This window comes from Carassius gibelio, chromosome A14 (genome assembly GCF_023724105.1).
Source record: "Carassius gibelio isolate Cgi1373 ecotype wild population from Czech Republic chromosome A14, carGib1.2-hapl.c, whole genome shotgun sequence".
Lineage (NCBI taxonomy): Eukaryota > Metazoa > Chordata > Actinopteri > Cypriniformes > Cyprinidae > Carassius > Carassius gibelio.
Genome location: NC_068384.1, coordinates 13,058,097 through 13,076,356, shown reverse-complemented (window position 1 = coordinate 13,076,356; position 18,260 = coordinate 13,058,097). Strand labels below are relative to the sequence as shown.

Here is an 18,260-nt window from a genome sequence, read left to right as displayed (position 1 = left end):
GCAAAGGAACATCATTTGGTTTTGTAACTAATTTACACATTTTATATTTTTGTTTATTCATTTATTTTAAATTGAAATGAAATGAAAATGTCATCCCTATGATGACAGACAGTGACCTGGCAAAGTACATCCCCAAAGCTGGAGACAGAATCTCTACTCTGGTCTTCTGTAGACAAGCCAGTGCATCACAACTTGTCTTCTAGGAATGACAGTGTACCTGCAAAGAAAAGTTTTTCATGGGTAGGAAACATAAGTGCCAAAAAGAAAGAAAGATGCATTGAGCTAGGATGGATGGATGGATTTTGATGAGAAAGAGCAGCGGTTCAAACAAGTGAAATCAATAAATGGTGGCGGAACAAGACATCTCTGTGTTGACATAAACAAAAGAGTGAAAGATTTGAAACCTGAGGCTGAAAATTAGTTGTTGTTTTTTTTTCCCAAATGGTTATTCAAAGAAACAAAACTCTTGTCACTCTATACAACTGATATTGAGTGCTTTCAGATGCACATTGAAATTTCCAAAACTGTAGATCAACTGTATAGTGAAAGCAAAGTCTAAATGCTAAGACTCTATCTGTGTACCAAAATAAAATCAGATAGGCAGTCTTTAGAAGATGTTAGTAAAGTTATAGCTCTCAATGATGAAATTCAAGGAACCAGGGAATCTGACTTAGTGACTGACCCTGACATTACAACTAGAGCTTCCATAAGCGAAGACAGGGAAATGAATGACACATTGCCATGGGATGATTCCCACAACAAATAACTGAAGAAATTATTGACCCTGAAACAGTGATTTTTCTAAATGAGGGTGTTCTTGAAGATCCACAAGTGAATGACAACATCCTGAAACTCAAAATGCAGCTAGAGAAGACGGTCTGCCTGCTTCATTTAACAGTAGGGCTGGGAGTAACGAAATACAAAAGATGGGTTGCACTTTATTTTACAGTACGTGTACTAACATGTACTTATAGTGTATTTACAGTGTATTTATCTAAGAAAGTTCTGGTAACACAAGGTAACTACATGGGGTAGGGTTAGGTTTAGGGGTAGGTTCAGGGTTAGTACCTAGTTATTACATAGTTATTGTAATTACTATAATAAGTACATAGTATGTACATGAGGAACAGGACTGTAAAATAAAGTGCTACCAAAATATGAGTAACAGTATTACATTATAACTACATTTTAAATAAGGGGTAATCAAATTACAGTTACATCTGAAAAGTATTTTAGATGACCAAAGTGATTACTTTTAATTTTTTTTAAGTCATTTCTTAATTTAATATTTAAGTAAACAGTTTCACTTGTTTGAAGGGGTGAAATGGATCGTAGTTGATCGTTTGGACTTTAAGTCTTGTCGATTCAAACGTTTTAAACCTATTGCGTGCATCCGGAGCTTGCGCGCACTCATTCAAAGCATGCACAGAGAGCAGAGTTTCAGACAATGTGCACACAGAATTGATTCCTCTTTCGCATATCCTTGCTTCTGAATGAACACATAAACACAAAATTATCTCAAAATAATTGTCTCTGGGAGTATTCTCGTAAACACACTCAGTGATGTCTTAAGTAATCGTATACAGTGGAGAAAGAAATCTCCACTTATTATATTGGATCCGTGCATTAGGTTTTAAAGAGGCTCGCTGACCTGATCTTTGCTTTTAAGAATCCAGAAGTTATTGGTACATAGGTTATTGTCAAGATGCGATATTATAAAAATATCACTTTGGATTTGAGGCTTTAGTCTTTACAACTTTACAAATCTTCTTTATGCACCAAGAGCTTGTAACAGTCCAAAGAGATTTTCGATTTAAATCGCATCACATGACCCCTTTAATGAATCTGCAGAACCAGTTCACAAATCTGGACTAAATTATTTGTTCTGGAATTGCACGGAATCAACCCAGTTCAGTGCATTGATTATTTTTTACATCATTACTTGAGTATTAATATTGGTTGTATCTGAATTTGCATATTTTTCTACTATAGAGTAGACATAAATTATTCTGCTGAACCATTTTCACAAAACTGGCTGCTTCATTTAAAAACTGGGCTACATCAGTCAATCTGTTTTGTAAAAAAAAATGATTTAGTCTATAGTTTTGTGAACTGGTACAGACAAAAGGTTTCTCTCCAAATTTGTGCCATGGCATTTTTATGCTTGTAGTGATGAAATATGCACTTGGAATTACTTTGGGCTTTCTTATAATGTTTGAAATGCAAAGTTACTAGTTTGTAAAATTTCTATATATTGTCCATGGAAGTTTGTAAGTAAAAAAAAAGTGTGTGGGGGGGGGGGGGGGGGTTAAAAGTGGCAAATCTTTCTGACTTCAAGTAATTTTTTTGCCTTTGACCCTTTTTTATTCATGTTCCTACATCTATGTGGTTCGTTGTTATGATTGGTTTGTTCAATTGGCATATCTGTATGCTTCATGCACAACTATTTTCATCCCCCAGTAGAGTCAGAAGGCAATTACTTAGCGCCACAATGCCGTTCCTTTCATCTGTCAAGGCTGATATGCCTCTGGAGAGAATGTCAATCCAACTGCTCTGTCTGCTAAACAGACAAACGCACACACACACACACACACACTCAAACAGAGAAATACAGGAGCCGCTCATATCATTGGCAGTGTAGAATTGTGTGATAAGAAACTGGGCCTCACTTGAAACAAAATTGACTTCAGTAAAAGGCAATATAGACTTTTAAAGATTGCCATATGGGAAGTGAAGAAAAAAAAGGTGTAAACTTAGAGAGAGAGACAGAAAAAAATACATTCACAGCTCTGTAATGTGGTGTAAATTGCACTTTCATTCATCAAATTTAACCAGGTGTTTATCCTACTTTATTCTGCACTGTCCCTCTTGTATATGAACCACAAGTAGCCCAATTAGAAGTATGCATAGTGGGATGGTATGCTAATATGAGTGGGCCTCCGGCGTTCCTACTGACAAGTGCCATGGAAATGGTGTTTTTCACAGGTGGTGTGAAGTCAGCCTTTCTTCAGCTTCTATTACTGCCTGTCTCTCACATTGATTGGGTCACAGAAAAAGGTTTTCTTCCATCTGACTTCAGTGTGCAACACTTTTGAAAGATTCTGCAGCGATCACAGAGGCCTTACGGGCTCATAAATGTACTAGTGGATGGGGGCAGGATAGGAGAGCAGCTGGTAATTCTGATTGAAGACCTTTGACGGCTTTGCTGCTTGTTGGAAAGGCTCTGTTGTTGCTTCTGAATAAGCTTATATTGTATTTTGTTTATTATATATAATGTAATATTTCCTTAGATTAAAAAAAAAAAAAATTGATATTTATTTGGTTGTCTCTTTAGCCATCTGCACATAGTTAGTGTTTGGCATTTACATTTGTTTTTACTAACATGTGTGATTCCAAATTTGTACTGCTCTTTTCCTGGGTCGTGTGCCAAGAGTTGTTAATTCCCTTTATATTTTAGTTAAATTCCTGAAATTTAATTTAATTTAAATTAAAGTCACAAATATCACACTTTTGATCAATTTAATCTAACCTTGCGAAATAAAATAACTTTAAATAAAATAAGATAACTTTGTGTGGTATCTAAATGAGCCAATGCACATTGGCATGCAATTACATCAAGCTGCAGCTGATCACAGCTTGAGCATAAAAAGGCAGCAGGTGCAATGAATGCCAGCCTTTTGCTTCGGAGCCGAGAAACAACATCGTTCCGCTCCATTCAAGTGTCTTCAGTGTGCTACGAGTTAAACTTTTGGAAGCTTTTGGTGTTGGCAGTACTGCACTTCAGTGGCGGTCATTCCTGTGTCAAGTGGGTTGCGCACTTCCGGTTGCACTACCCCCTGTTGTGCTCCAAGTAGCCATTCCCCTGTGTGCCTCAGCACATAAAAGAGCATTTCCCTAAAAGAGCAATTTCTCTAAAAGAACAATAAACATGTGCGTCATTTTAAAGATGCCATTTCACCCGTGCATTTCTGGATGCAGTTGTTACCCGCCGCTGAGTGATGGTCATCTGTCCCCGAGATTGGTTTGCAGCGATTGAGCTGAAAGATGCATACTTTCACGAACCGATCCTTCCATGCCGCAGACCTTTTCTGCGGCTTGCTTTCAAAGGACGGTCATATTTGGGCTGTCCCTGTACCCCCATGTCTTCACAAAAGTCACAGAGGTGGCTCTTGTTCCCCTTGGAGAGCAGGGTGTTCGCATCGTCAACTACATTGACGATTGGCTTACACTAGCACAGTCTCAGGATCAGTTGTGCGAGCAGAGGGACCTGGTGCTCCAGCACCTCAGCCTGTTGGTTCATTGGGTCAACTGGGAAAAGAGCAAACTCTCCCCGATGCATAAGATATATTTTCTCGGTACAGAGTTGGATTCGGTCGAACAGACAGCACGCATCACAGAGGAATGTGAGTGGTCAGTGCTGACCTGCTAAAATTCGTTCAAGGGCAGGACGGCGCTCCCACTGAAACTATTTCAGAGACTCCTGGGCCATCAACTGACAAGCTGGTCTGCTCTCCCATCGCATGTCACAGGCTGTAAACATGATTTTTTTTCTGCTGTAAAGTTGGGCATTTTAACATGGGGAGTCTATGGGATTGACTCCCTTTTGCAGCCAGCCTCTAGCGACCAGTCGATGAATTGCAGTTAAAGTCACTTTCATATGGGCTTCATGATAGAGAGCGGGAGGTTGCCATTTGCATAGACTGGACACAAAGCTTTAGGACCTCAGACCAGCTCTTCTTCTGTTACAGAGGCTGGCAGAAGGGGAATGCCATCTCTAAGCAGAGGATGGCCCACTGGTTTGTTGATGCCACATGGAATGCTGAAAGAGGATAAAAGACATATTCTTTTTCCGTGTGACAGTGGGCTTTCTCATACCGGTTTTGATTTAGCTCTTCCTGCAGTAGTAGCATTACTGCTCTGGAATGGGATAGAGTTTAAACTTAATCAAAACTTGAATCAAAACTGCAGTCATGCACTTCAGTTTTAATTCCACACTGCTGATGTGAGAAATGGTCGAACCCTGAAGGAGAGTCTACTCATCTGCTATACATGCCGTAAATGAAGGGGCAAAACCTCCACTTACCATACTGTCATTAATCACAAACATTGACTCAGGATTAAATGTCCGGACAGCACCTGCCATCATTTTTACATCATTCACAGTCTTGCAGTATTATCAGTGCACCATATTTGTTTATGCTGCATCCGGGTGATTTTATATCTTAAAATGGACTCTTTATCTATTTCTGTTTCCCTCACTGACATACACATAAACAAATACTCATCTTCACTCTTGCGTTCCTTGTTCTGAAAAATCAATTCACTTTCCAATCCTACAGGGAATTGTAAAATGCAGTGGCTTGCCCTGGAGCAAATTCCAAATCTATTAAGACACAAAAGAGTTTAATTGAATTGCTAGGCAGAATATTACTGAACGACAGAGATGGCGTCAGAGTATTGCTATACACACATACTGGTTTGATGAGAAGCTTTACTTGTTTTGATTTACTACATTCAAGTTTCATTTATTGAATTCATTAGAGTTGACAATGACAATGGGGCAAAAAAGATTGGGTTGGGTAACCAACACCAGACAGAGTTTAAGAACAGTTCACCCCTAATGGAAGGTAGACATCTTTACACCGACTGATTAATTCTGCTCAGAGGTGGCATAAATGCATTTACACAGATACAAATACAACTATAACCTCATGGGACTGTGGTGGATCAGAGCAGGTTTGATTTATTCTGGCCTTTATATGGCATTACATCCTTACATAGAATTTTGACCAGGCACAGAGCAGCCTTAATTTGGCTACGTAAAGATGGCTTAAATGCTACTTACGAAGCATTTTCATGCCACCCTCGCAGTATAAATTAGGCAAGAGAGACGTTAAGGCATCTCTGTGCCTGCTCAGTATTCAGTGTAAAAATGCAATGCAGCATAAAAGTCACACTAAATTATGCTTGCACTGACCCCATCTCCAAGTATCAATGTATATAGTTGCAATTGCTTTGTTGTAAATGCATTTATACCACCTTTGAGCAAAATTAAACAATCTTTGTAAAGACCCTTAAATGCCATTTCAGAAGCACTTATGTGTCACCCTTGCAGTGTAAATTTGCCATATATAGAGATTTGGAAATAAGCAGACTGTTCTAAAGACCTCATCTCTGGATAAATATATAAAAGGTTATACTCATAAGTTCGTTCTATTGTGCATACTCCCAGATCCTCTCGCTCAAACAACTGTTCCAAAAAAGTATTCCTTCATGAACACAGAGAGTGTGGCAAGCAGAATGAATCTGACATTAAATAAGAATTGCTAAAGGTGCACCGATGTGCACTATATGAGCTGAGAGTAACAGTGAATAAGAGACATTACCGACTAATTTGACAAATTAGATTTAAAAGAGAGCACAGACGATGAAACGCAAAATTGCAGTTTGCGAGGTGAGAAGCATGATTGTTTAGTGCATAGGCTGGTTTTAATTTCCCAGATCTTTAACTGCATAATCATTTGAGATACCCCAACCCATGTATTCATTTGTTTTGCTGCAGCTTGATTATGTTTTCCACTTTTGTGTGTTTCTGTGCATGAATGTAATTAAAATATTGGACCCACTTTATATTAAGTGGCCTTAACTACTATGTACTTACATTTTAATTAATAATTTAGTACAATGTACTTATTGTGTACATACATGTTTTTACATTGTACTTATATTAAAAAAAATAACTACAAGTAATTACATCTGTATTTAATTTCAGTAACTACATTTATAATTACACTCTTGACCCATACTTTACACCTTCACCCACCCTTAAACTTACCCATACCTCCAACCCCCTCCCTAACCTTACCCCTATCCCACCTCAATAGCAGCAAAAGTGTTTTACAATACAATATGAACACAATAAGTACATTGTACTTATTTTTTTATGTAAGTACATAGTAGTTAAGGCCACCTAATATAAAGTGGGACCAAAATATGTAATAAAAAAAAAGAAAGAAATAAACATTTTGGATGTCATTAAATATGATCCTTAGAAGAAAATCAAGTCAATCAAGGCTTTCAAATAAGTGCAATTTTTGGGGGGAAACTACAAGGCTACAAGCATGTTGTAATTTAAAGTTGTAAATTTGAGTTCTTCTTAAAAATATAGTTTCTTTTTTACATTAAATTACCTGCTGTGGCACTACTGAAAATCTGTTACATTAGCTAGATGGTTGCTAAGTGTTTTTCTTTCTCTTTTTTTCTTCTTTTTTTCAATCATTTTGACATTTTTCTTATCTCTCTCATTTAAATGCTGGTCGCTGTCTGCTTTATGAGCAGGTGGACTCAGTTAACCCAAACAGTCAGGGTACAACTCCACTGAAAAGCAAATGAAGAGACTTGTTAATTAGACCAAAAGAAGTGTTTTGCACCTGGCTCTATTATTCCTTTTACACTGTATAAAAACTGAGAAATGATATACGAGGATCTTTCAACAGCTATCTTTTGACTGAATGGTGCTGTTAAGTCTTGACTGTGGAGATAATTATATTCAAACTAGATGTTAAGTTGAATAGTTTTTAATTGAAAAGAAGCTGCCATAATGAACTGCCAGGTTTGGTTGGCATTTCTTCTGAGAAGCTCAGAGGAACAGCCATTATTTCCTACCGTCATTAAAATGTTCATTTTAAAACTAAGTGAAACTATCAGGAGATGCATGCTTAATGCTGCACAAAGCCTATCACGATCATTATAAAGAGTGCTATGAAGCTATGAGTCAGCCATATCAGCTTTTGCCTTGGGCAGTACAGCGACTTCAGCTGTATTAGAGGTTTGTCCGATTATCTGAAGCGTCACAACTGATTGATGGAGCTCATTTATAGATTTGGGGGTCAGGGGTTTTATTTGTTATACTTATCCTGCTCCAGGTCTGCTTGTTTGTATATTTATGAATATATGTATATATACTTTAAATATACTGTGTGTGTGTGTGTGTGTGTGTGTGTGTGTGTGCGTGTGTGTGTGTGTGTGTGTGTGTGTGTGTGTGTGTGTTTAATGCCAGTTTGGATGTAATAATCTGATATTTAGTTCTCAGTTAGGCCATAACAAGAGCAGCTTTGTATTTATTCTTTTTAAACTGTAAACACTGATGCATCTATGTTAGCAACTTAGCACTAAACCAGCCCAGCTTTCAGAGTCAGAAGCAGTCTTTTAAACCTCCATTTACACTACACTTGCTTGTAACTGTCTATAGTACAGTTTGTTTCTTTAATGAAGTGCTAAGTGTCAGATGAAGTGATATTCACATTGGTAATGTGGCATCTAAGAAGAGTTTGATGTTCTCACTAGAAATTACAAGTCAAAGTAGCTGGTGCACTGCTGAATTCTCAAATAATTTTCTGTGAACAGAAGTGAGCTAGAAATTGATTTTAATAGACACCTAGTGAACAAACTTGCTGGGAAGAAAGCTGATATGAAACCACTCTTCCTCTCTGTTGTTTCTCAGAGGTCTATCAGCTCAGCCTTCCTGAAGACCAGAAGCTGAGCATCAGCACTGTAACAGTGGGTCAGAGCGCCGTGCTAACGTGTGCCATCACAGGAGACCAGAGACCACCAATCATCTGGCGACGCAACAACCATGCTCTCAACATGCTGGAGCTGGAGGACATTAACGTAAGTAATGCACCTCTTTCACTTTATTCTGTCCCTATCACACTCGGATGAGTGTTTGTACGTACAAGGCAACTGAAAAGCATTTCAATCAGATCTTTTTAAAACTGTTAAAAGCAAGTGCCGACACTTTCAATCCAATCAATTGACACACATGTGCAAAGCACGTTCAGCAGCAGCCTTGTTTTGAAATTATATGACATGGTGAGGGATCATTCAATGTTTAATCTAATTCACTTCATCTCTTAATGTGCTTTCCACCCGATTTAGCTTTTGGAGTGAAATATCCAATAAAGATATCAAGGCCAGGTGGGATTTCCAAAAGAAACCCATACGTAAGACAGTAAGAGCTCAAATGAAAGTCTCCAAAGTCTCTGAGTTCCACGCTCCAGCTATAATATATATTCATTACAGTAACCTTAACCAACCCAGGCTGATGGAATCTGGCCCCGCGATACCAAATTGAGATATGAGTGATGTTTTAAATTTTCACGTTGTAACGCAACATCACTCAACACGGCCACAACTCAATAGAAAACACATTAGTGTAAATGAGGATTGAGAGAGAAGAGACTCAAGAGAAACTAAATGGGTTTGGCAGTCTTGTATGATGCTTGATTGAGCCAATATGAAATGAAGTAATTTAAGAGGAAAAGAACGGTTAACAAAAACAATTAAACATAAGGACTTAAATGAAAGCAGCATAGAAAATATTGGATGTCTCTCTGGGGATATGCTGCAGGGAATAAACTGAGACTGTCTAACATGAATAAATACAATTTCATTAAAGTGATATATATTTATCTATATAAGTTGGTGAGTTTGCAGAAATGTTTTAATTCTTAAAACTGCTGTTTATCTTAATTTATTATCATTTCCATTGTCCTTGACTTTTATTTTATTTAATTTTCTATTTTTATTATCACTATTTTTTTATTATTTATTTGTGGCACATAATGTGAAGCTGTTCATTTTTCTTTACGTTACAGTATACTTTTATTCCTACTGAGAGTGTGTAAATATGACCAGTCAAAAGCTTGACTCACTGGGGTATTCATCAGTTGAGTCAACACTGGCCTCTGTGTCATCCTTAATACGTGTAAGGTTTATGAGGTCTTTAAATGAGGAAGGAGTCTGTGGCTGCCAAGATCCATCTTTAGAACCTACACCCTACACTCCCTACCACAATATCAGCCAGACGGGACATGCACACTCACATAAAATAGCATCTACATGAATAACCTAAAGATTCAGAGGAAAGCTTGTGTAAATGTCAGCAGCTCTACAAGCCACAGACAATCCTTTAGGACAGCAGAGTTGCCTGGCCTAAACTAGAAAAACATTCATGTACCTTTGATCTCTCCTTAATTCCCAGAGCACTTAATGTCATCATCTCTGACATGTCAAGCCATGCTGCATGCACATTTTTTAATTTAGTTAAGTTTAGTTTACTATTTATCAGTGTATAGTTGGGGTAATAATGTTAAGCTCAGTGAATTTTATTCTTTATTTCTGCATGTCTTTCCTTCTTGTGTCTACTTTTCAGTCTGCTATCAGAGACAGCCTCATAAATCTAAGTAATCTTGTTAAATTTAGTGAATCCCATCGACAGGAAGCATCTTTCGCACATTAATGTGCTGAAAATGAGGGAGCTTGCTGAGCGTTGCATCATGGGATGCAACTGAGACCACCGCACGGCCATTATTATGAACTGCTCCCTGAATACATAAAACAAAAGAAGAGGATTTAGAGACTAAAGTAGAAACTGTGGGTAAAACTTTATTAAGGATCAGCAGGAAGAATCGTTTGAGCTCCCATATGGTTTTACAGCGTAATTTTCCAGATTGTATACTTCCCTTTTTAACATAAAAAAAAAACTAGAAGTCTGATCTTTAGAAATGGGCAATTGTTACATGTACAGCAGAAATCTAATAACTAGCAGTCAACTATGTTTGCATGTTGAGATTTTCACATTTGCACTTAAAATTATATTTTTCACTGAAATGTTGTTGTTTGGATTGATTTGCTTTCTGCAGATCCCCTCTCAGGTAGGTTCATGTTTTCGGGTCTGCATGCCTTTAAGCTGCTACAGTCAGAAAACCCTGAGGTTAATCAGTTCTAACACCACAATTAACCCTCGGTGACTCACAAATCTGAAGACCACGTTAAGGTGCTTGCACTGTTGAGCTGGTTCTGAGTCAAGGGAAATGGTGGAGCTGGTGGTTTGCACTCTTCAGCGATTCTTCAAGACATCCTATTTCTCTGTTCATTTACCCTGAGGGTTATGATGCCATATCCTGGCCTTATATTTTGCAGTGGTTTAACATATATCATATGCCTTATATAATATACTGTGTAAGCCAGTTTTGGGGAAATACTTTTAAACTGACAGATTTAAACTAAATACAGTTTTATTAGGTTATAAATTATAATAATTATAATATAGATAATATAGAAATGGCAACATAAAATCATATAAAATGTCACAAAGGGGATTACAATTTTTTTCAGTTCAAATTAGTCTGTTACTGAATTAACTGAATTAACTGGTTGGCATAAATGAATCACACTTCCTAACAGAACTTGAGAGAGAGTTATTTTGGAGAGTCCTTTTGGTAAAGTATGCATAATATAATGTCACATTAAAACCAGTAATGTGCCATTATTCTACACTGACACTCGTTAGAAAACTGATATTGTCATGCTACTAATAAAATGTAATTTAGTAGCATCACTACTTAATGTGAGTATGAGTGTCGTACTTCATCTGTCTGGCTTCATCTAGATTATGCCGCCTTATTAAATCAAAATTAACACATTTAATCAGAACCGTCTGAATCGTCCTTGAAGGAATACTTGTGCATTCCTGGGCTTCAGGATGTCAGGAAAGGCCGGTTGACCTTCTAAAAACAATAGTGTTTGAATTCATTAGCTTCGTGGGGTTTTGTTTGGACACTGATGATGTTTCTCTTCAGCCTTTGTTGTCTCTGATACTGCATGTTGCTCTATGCACTGATTCTTCTGTTTTCTATTCTTATCATTAGACCTTTAAATGACTGGTGCAATCTGATATTATTTCATATTCAGAGGCTCCTCTGCTCTTTTTCTGTACTGCTATTTTCACTAATTAATTGCACATTGTGAGGAAAGGGGCTTGATCATTTGCATGATAAAGCCTGTGGCCTGTAGTGAGCAGAGTTTCACATCCTTACCCATGCATAATAACACAAAGCCAAACTAGCTATTCTTCGTGATTGTGCTGTTAGAACTATGTGGCTATGTAGAAACATCATTGTCTATTTAATTCTTAAACTGGCACAATAATGTAATGTCTTTGAATCATATTCTTCTTCTGACTTTTCTTAGCAACTAATAAATCGGTTTTAGCAGCCAAATTATGTGCATATTTTCTATATATTTTATGTATGTAATTCTTTTATCAGTTGCAAGACCTAATTTCCATTTCAAGTTACAAGTTCTCTAACTTCTGCATAAACTGGAGCTCAATTTTCTCTTGCTCCCATTTTAAAGAGAGAGTTCATAAAATAAAGAGAGAGAAAGAAAATTCTTTCCTTTATTCACTCTCATGTTTTTTTAAAATCTTATGAATTGTTTCATCTGCAGGACACAAATATTTTTATTTTCTATACAATGAGAGTCAGTGAAAGTCAGTTTCATTGTTTAGACAAAAGCAATTCTTCATTTTTGGCTGGACTTTACCTTTAAATTTGGTGTTTTTCTCAAATACAGTGTGTGGAGAACAAATGGTGTGTGTAGAGCTTCAATGACGGCCTGCAGCAGAACTAATGCAAATGTCCACTGCAATCTGCTCCTATTGATTACCCTGTTTTTTAACTGTCCTCGTTATCCTTTTCATTCTTTCTCAGTCCTTCTGTGTTTTCTTTTCACTTTGTCACAGAGTTTCACCGCAAGCTGCTCTCTTTTCTCTCTGCAGTCCTGTATCTGAATGCTTGATTGCACTTCAGCATTTTTATTTGCAGATTTATGCATTCAAACTAATGTTGATTATAGGACTACACTCTGACATTTCCAGCTCTGGGCTGCTGTTTGCACTTCTGTGTCGTAATCTTTCACTCTAAAAGGTCACGGTGATGCTAGTTTTGTGCATTTTTTACAGGATTTCGGAGATGATGGATCACTGTACATTACCAAGGTGACCACTACGCACATGGGCAACTACACCTGCCATGCAGACGGCTACGAGCAGCTTTTCCAAACACACACCCTGCAGGTTAATGGTATGTAATGTACAACACATCCACTTACAAAATAGACCAGTCACAATCAAGTTTTCCAGAGAGCCGTATAATAATCCATTACATTTAAAGAAACAATGAATGAAATCTAAAATGAAAGGTGCACTTACTGCTCACTCAATATTTATGTCCACTGCCAGCACAGTGATAGTGATATATATATATTAGGGGTGTAACGATACGCGTATTCGTATTGAACCGTTCGGTACGACGCTTTCGGTTCGGTACGCGGTACGCATTATGTATACCGAACGGTTCGTTGGACTAATTCATTATATAAAAAAAAAAAAGAGAGAAATATAATGATATGCGTTCAACAAGGTAGCCCAATAACCCAAACGACGTAACAGGCAACGCCCCTGACACTCCCGAAGAAGAAAAAAACACCAACTTATATGTTTATGTTAGGGTACTACTCAGTCAGGCGCTCGCTCACTCAGTACGCGCTGAAGGCTCGTTGCAAAATGGCCAATGTGTTTAACATACCAGAAAAAAGAAGATCCTCCAATAACCAACAGGTCTGGTGTTTGGGTGCACTTTGGATTCCCTTTAAGCTATAATGGTGATGGCAAGAGAGTGGTGGATAAAAAAACAACGGTATGTCGCATCTGCAACATGACAGGGTACACCAGCGGGAATACAAAAAAAAAAAAAAAAAAAAAAAAAACACCAGCGGGAATACTTGAAACATGTCAACTCATTTACGCTGACATCAGCTTATTGTGTCAGTATCTGGGAAAAGACGAAAAAAATGAGAAACAAGCACGCAACAAACTATCCCTGCAGCATTTAGACACCGGTATTATAGCTTACAGGGAATCCAAAGTGCACCCACACCAGACCTGTTGGTTATTTTAGGATCTTATATTTCTGGTCTGTTAAATGCATTAGACATTTTGCAACGAGCCTTCAGCGCGTGCTGAGTGAGCGAGCGCCTTAGGGGCCGTTCACATATCGTGCCTAAAAACGCATGGAAAACGCTAAGCGCGTCTTTCTCCTCCTTTCCAAAGCGCTCGGGCAGAAGCGCTCATGAGGCGTCTGTCTTTGCTAAGCAACAATGACGTGCTCTCTCCATGAGACGTGGAAATTTCAGCGAATGATAAATGGATTTGCAGCTCTAAAAATCGCTTGCAGTAGCTCTGCTACTAAATTTATTTCAAAATTGCAATCCATATACAACTGTGAACAGCTGTTCCTTCATCTTGGCTGAGTTTTCAACGTTGTTACGGGAAAGGATGAAGCTGATTGGTTAGTTCTTGTCACATGACCCGCGGTGCGCTTGCAGCATTCTGAAAAGTTGAGATGTTTTTACATTTTGCTGTATCTAAAACGTACCGAACCGAACCGAACCGAACCGTGACATCAGTGTATCGTATCGAACCGAACCATGAATTTTGTGAACCGTTACACCCCTAATATATATATATATATTTAATTACTATAAGGATTGACGCACATCATTTTCATTCCAGCGATGGTGTTACTTTCTTCTGAAGGGCAAAGGGTCTTTTAGCATCTTCTAGGTCCTCTGTGATCAAAATACAAGTTTTTCCTCATTCCTTGAACTCTTGCTACCTTCTCCCTTGCCATTTCTCACTGACACATGAAACACAGAGCAATCAAATGGCCCTAAATGATAACATCACATTTTAATTGGATAAAAAACAATTGAACTTGCCTTCCGAACTTGTTGCCTAGCAATTAATCATGGTCAGAGCTGAGAGGAAATGGGAAATTAATAAGGAGATGACACGTGTTCCCTTTCTGTGTATTTAGCCACAAGGGTACTATTGCTCCCCTTTACTTAATTATGCTTCCTGATGACCAAGAGCATTGGAATATTTTTTGTTCTTATTTTCCCTCAGTCCTTCGTCAGTGTGCTGAAGTTTTTTTGTTTTTTTTTTCTATTATTGCATTTGTGCTGAAGTATTTAAATTTCTCTAAAGCAGACAAACAATTTTTAATTATATTTCTTGCACGGCAGATGGAAATGACCGCCAACCTTTTGGCTTTCAATTTAATTTCAATTTTCAAAGTTGTCCTTAGCGCCTTTTTATTTATAATAATGACAATATAATGATGTTTCTTTGTTTTCCAGGCAGGGTTTTGCTTGATTGCTACTGAGGTGAATATTATAGGAAAAAAAATAAACATTATTAAACATCTCTCTGTGTGTGTGTGTGTGTGTGTGTGTGTGTGTGTGTGTGTGTGTGTGTGTGTGTGTGTGTGGGTGGGTGGGTGTGGGTGGGTGTGGGTGTCATTTTCCGTTATTTGGAAAGAAAAAAAAAACACTGAAGAGCACAAAGATTTATGAGAGCAGTGTTAGCTGGGAAAATGAAAGGGGTCGGACAATTTCACAGAGACCTTCTGAGTCTCGGAGCTAGTGAAATGGAGAGGAAACTCTAATTGAGAACACTAAAAGCTCATCAGCACTGACGAACATATAAAAGCAGCAGAATAATGGACACGGCATGTAATGGACACGTCAGCGCACCAAGAGAGACAAAGACAAACATAAACTAATAAATCTGGCTCTCAATTTCACGGAGGAACAAATACGCAGAGTATTTATCTGGTCCAGTGATGGCGGACTTACACACTGCTGAGCCAAAACACTTGCTTATTCTCACAGAAAATCAACACTGAGGAAAAAAAAGAAAAGGAGGGCAGATGAATAAAAGGAGGGAGATTGGAGGAGAAGAGGGCCCATGAGAGTTTAGTGATAGAGCTGTCAGCTTTGATGCGTTTCACACAGGGGACAATCTCAGGTCGATCCCCAGGTAATAAAACACACACAAAGATACAGGTACAGGTCCACACAAAGAAAGAAAAGTCATTTGGAAAGGATTTTTTATATATATAATTTCTAGGTTGAGCTTAGTAAAAGAATAAGAAAGAGAGATCACATTTAGTTTTTTAGCCTAGCTCTCTTTTTCTTCTTTTTTTTTAAATGAAAGGATAATTAACCCAGAAATGGAAGGTCTTTCGTGATCTACACTATTATTTACATAATTTACTGTCTTTCTTTCACAAAATAAGTTTATTTGAAGATTATCATGGCTAATGAAAGTGGAAAGAAACCAGATCTGTCAAGCTGCAAAAAAATGGTGCAGAAACAAGTCCACATGGACGTAGCCAAGGTATGAAAATCTGGGGTGGGGTCTGGGGTGGGGTTAAGAACTGTGCTATAATAAACCCTACTAATACAACTCATTATATACACTAAACACTTTAATGTTTGTGAAAGATCTGGATTGGAGGGAACATTGTACAAAAATTATACCATATTTATTTAATCAAAACTGTTTGTACTTTACTATACAGTAGGTTAGGGGTGGATAATTTTATCAGTTGTTTATTATTCATGCAACAATACATATTCCTGTTATAGTTTTCATTAATTACCATTGCTATATAGATAATAACTTTGTTTTGTGTTCTTATGAATGTTCTTAGCATGTTCTTAAACTACTATACTGAAATAAATAACATAGACTTCTTCATGGCTAGTTTTTGCATATTTCATAGCCTACTTGTGTTAAATGCTACTGTTTATGTATTTTACGGCGCCCCGCACATGGCATGCAGGAAAAAATACTAGGCTACTAACTCATTCCCTCAATGTACTGAAACGTGCACACGTTTACTATTGCATTCCCTCGATTTACTATTTCGTTCACTCAATTTCAAGGGAACGCAATAGTAATTGTGTGCACATTTTAGTACATTGAGGGAACAGATTAGTAAATCGTGCGCACAATTTATTTCATTTATGTCATGTGGGGGGCTCCGTATGTATGTTAACGTTTCCAACAGATAAAATAAGGTTGTTGTTATTTATTGATTTATTTTTACATTAGACTTACCGAATGTGGTATCCTGTCAGCAATAACCTGTCAGGTAGCTTTTTAAATTACTGTCAGTTTAAGTGCTGGCGATCAGTGTTGCCAGATATTGCCATGAAAACAAATAAAAACTGTAAAATAAATCATAAAAAAAAAAAAAACTGAATTTGAATTTGAATAATTACCTAAATTCCGGTTTATTCCTCACAACAAACACATTTTTTTTTATCTTTAGAACACTTTTAATTGCTCTTTCTTTCTCATACTCAGTATCACAGATATGCTGATATGCTTTCCCACATTTCCTTCATGAATGGCATTTTCACACGGTTTACTGTTTATCATAATCTGTTCATTGCCAATCTTGGAAAACCACAAGGGCCTGACCTCGTGATTTTTACACTAAATGATTTCTGTGTTTCAATCCAAATTCCAGTCCTTTTGCCTTGAAGCAAATCTTTTCATTAAATCAACCCCCTTACGTGCTACAAAATGGTGCCCCCGCCATCACTGCCTAAACATTTCCTCTCATTTCTAAATAAAGTGAACTGGTTAAACAAAGATGTTTGGTATTATTATAATCACCACCGTCATGCTTGGCTTGCATTTTATTATTTTTCGAAGAAATTTATTTATTTAATAATTATTGACGGTTTGTCTTCTCAAGCTCATTACGTTTCTGTGATGATTTGGTGGCATCTGGAGAATATTTACAATTAAAAAAAAAAAATCTTGTAGACATAAGGGAAAATATAAACATCATTCTAACCATTCAGGGTGTTGTTTATTTGTTCATTCATTCACTTTGCTTACACTTTTGTCCTTTCTTCTGTTTTTTCACAGTGCCCCCTGTTATCCGGGTGTACCCTGAGAGCCAGGCACGTGAGCCGGGGGTCACAGCCAGCCTGCGGTGCTACGCTGAGGGCATCCCTGACCCACAACTCTCATGGCTGAAGAACGGGATGGACATCACCACGAAACTCTCCAAACAACTCACACTTCAGGGTACAGACTAATAACCACTGGACATTTTTCTTATGACTGAAACAGTAATGCTTCTAATGGCACAGAAATGACACACTTTCACATGGAATAAATATTGGGAAGAAAATGCAATTCCACTGCCAAGTGTTTTACAGACATTTTAATGACTTTTCACAGTCTTTTTAGAAATTAAGTATACACTTCTGTTCAAACATCTGGGGTTAGTAAGTCAGAAAGGACGCATAAGATTGATCAAAAGTGATAGTAGACAAAAAAAATATATATTTCATTCAAATGTAAAAATGTTTTTATATTTCAGTCAAATGTAAAAATAAAAATTATATATATATATATATATATATATTCCTGTTCAATGAAAAAATCCTGAAAAATGTATCATGTTTGCACAAAAATATTAAGCAATAAAACTGTTTTCAACATTTATAATAATAATTGTTTTTACTGCATCTTTGATCAAGTAAATGCA

The 18,260-nt window shown here is 37.3% G+C and overlaps 1 protein-coding gene across 2 annotated transcripts in view; it reads left to right on the top strand.

Moving 5' to 3' along the window:
- LOC128027556 (follistatin-related protein 5-like) overlaps positions 1–18,260 on the top strand; it is a 121,809-nt gene that overhangs the window by 69,702 nt on the left and 33,847 nt on the right. For both annotated transcript variants that reach the window (XM_052615277.1, XM_052615278.1), the window contains exons 7-9: positions 8,504–8,670; positions 12,806–12,926; positions 17,633–17,794. In XM_052615277.1, the coding sequence (XP_052471237.1) occupies positions 8,504–8,670; positions 12,806–12,926; positions 17,633–17,794 (450 nt within the window). The remainder of the gene's footprint in view (positions 1–8,503; positions 8,671–12,805; positions 12,927–17,632; positions 17,795–18,260) is intronic.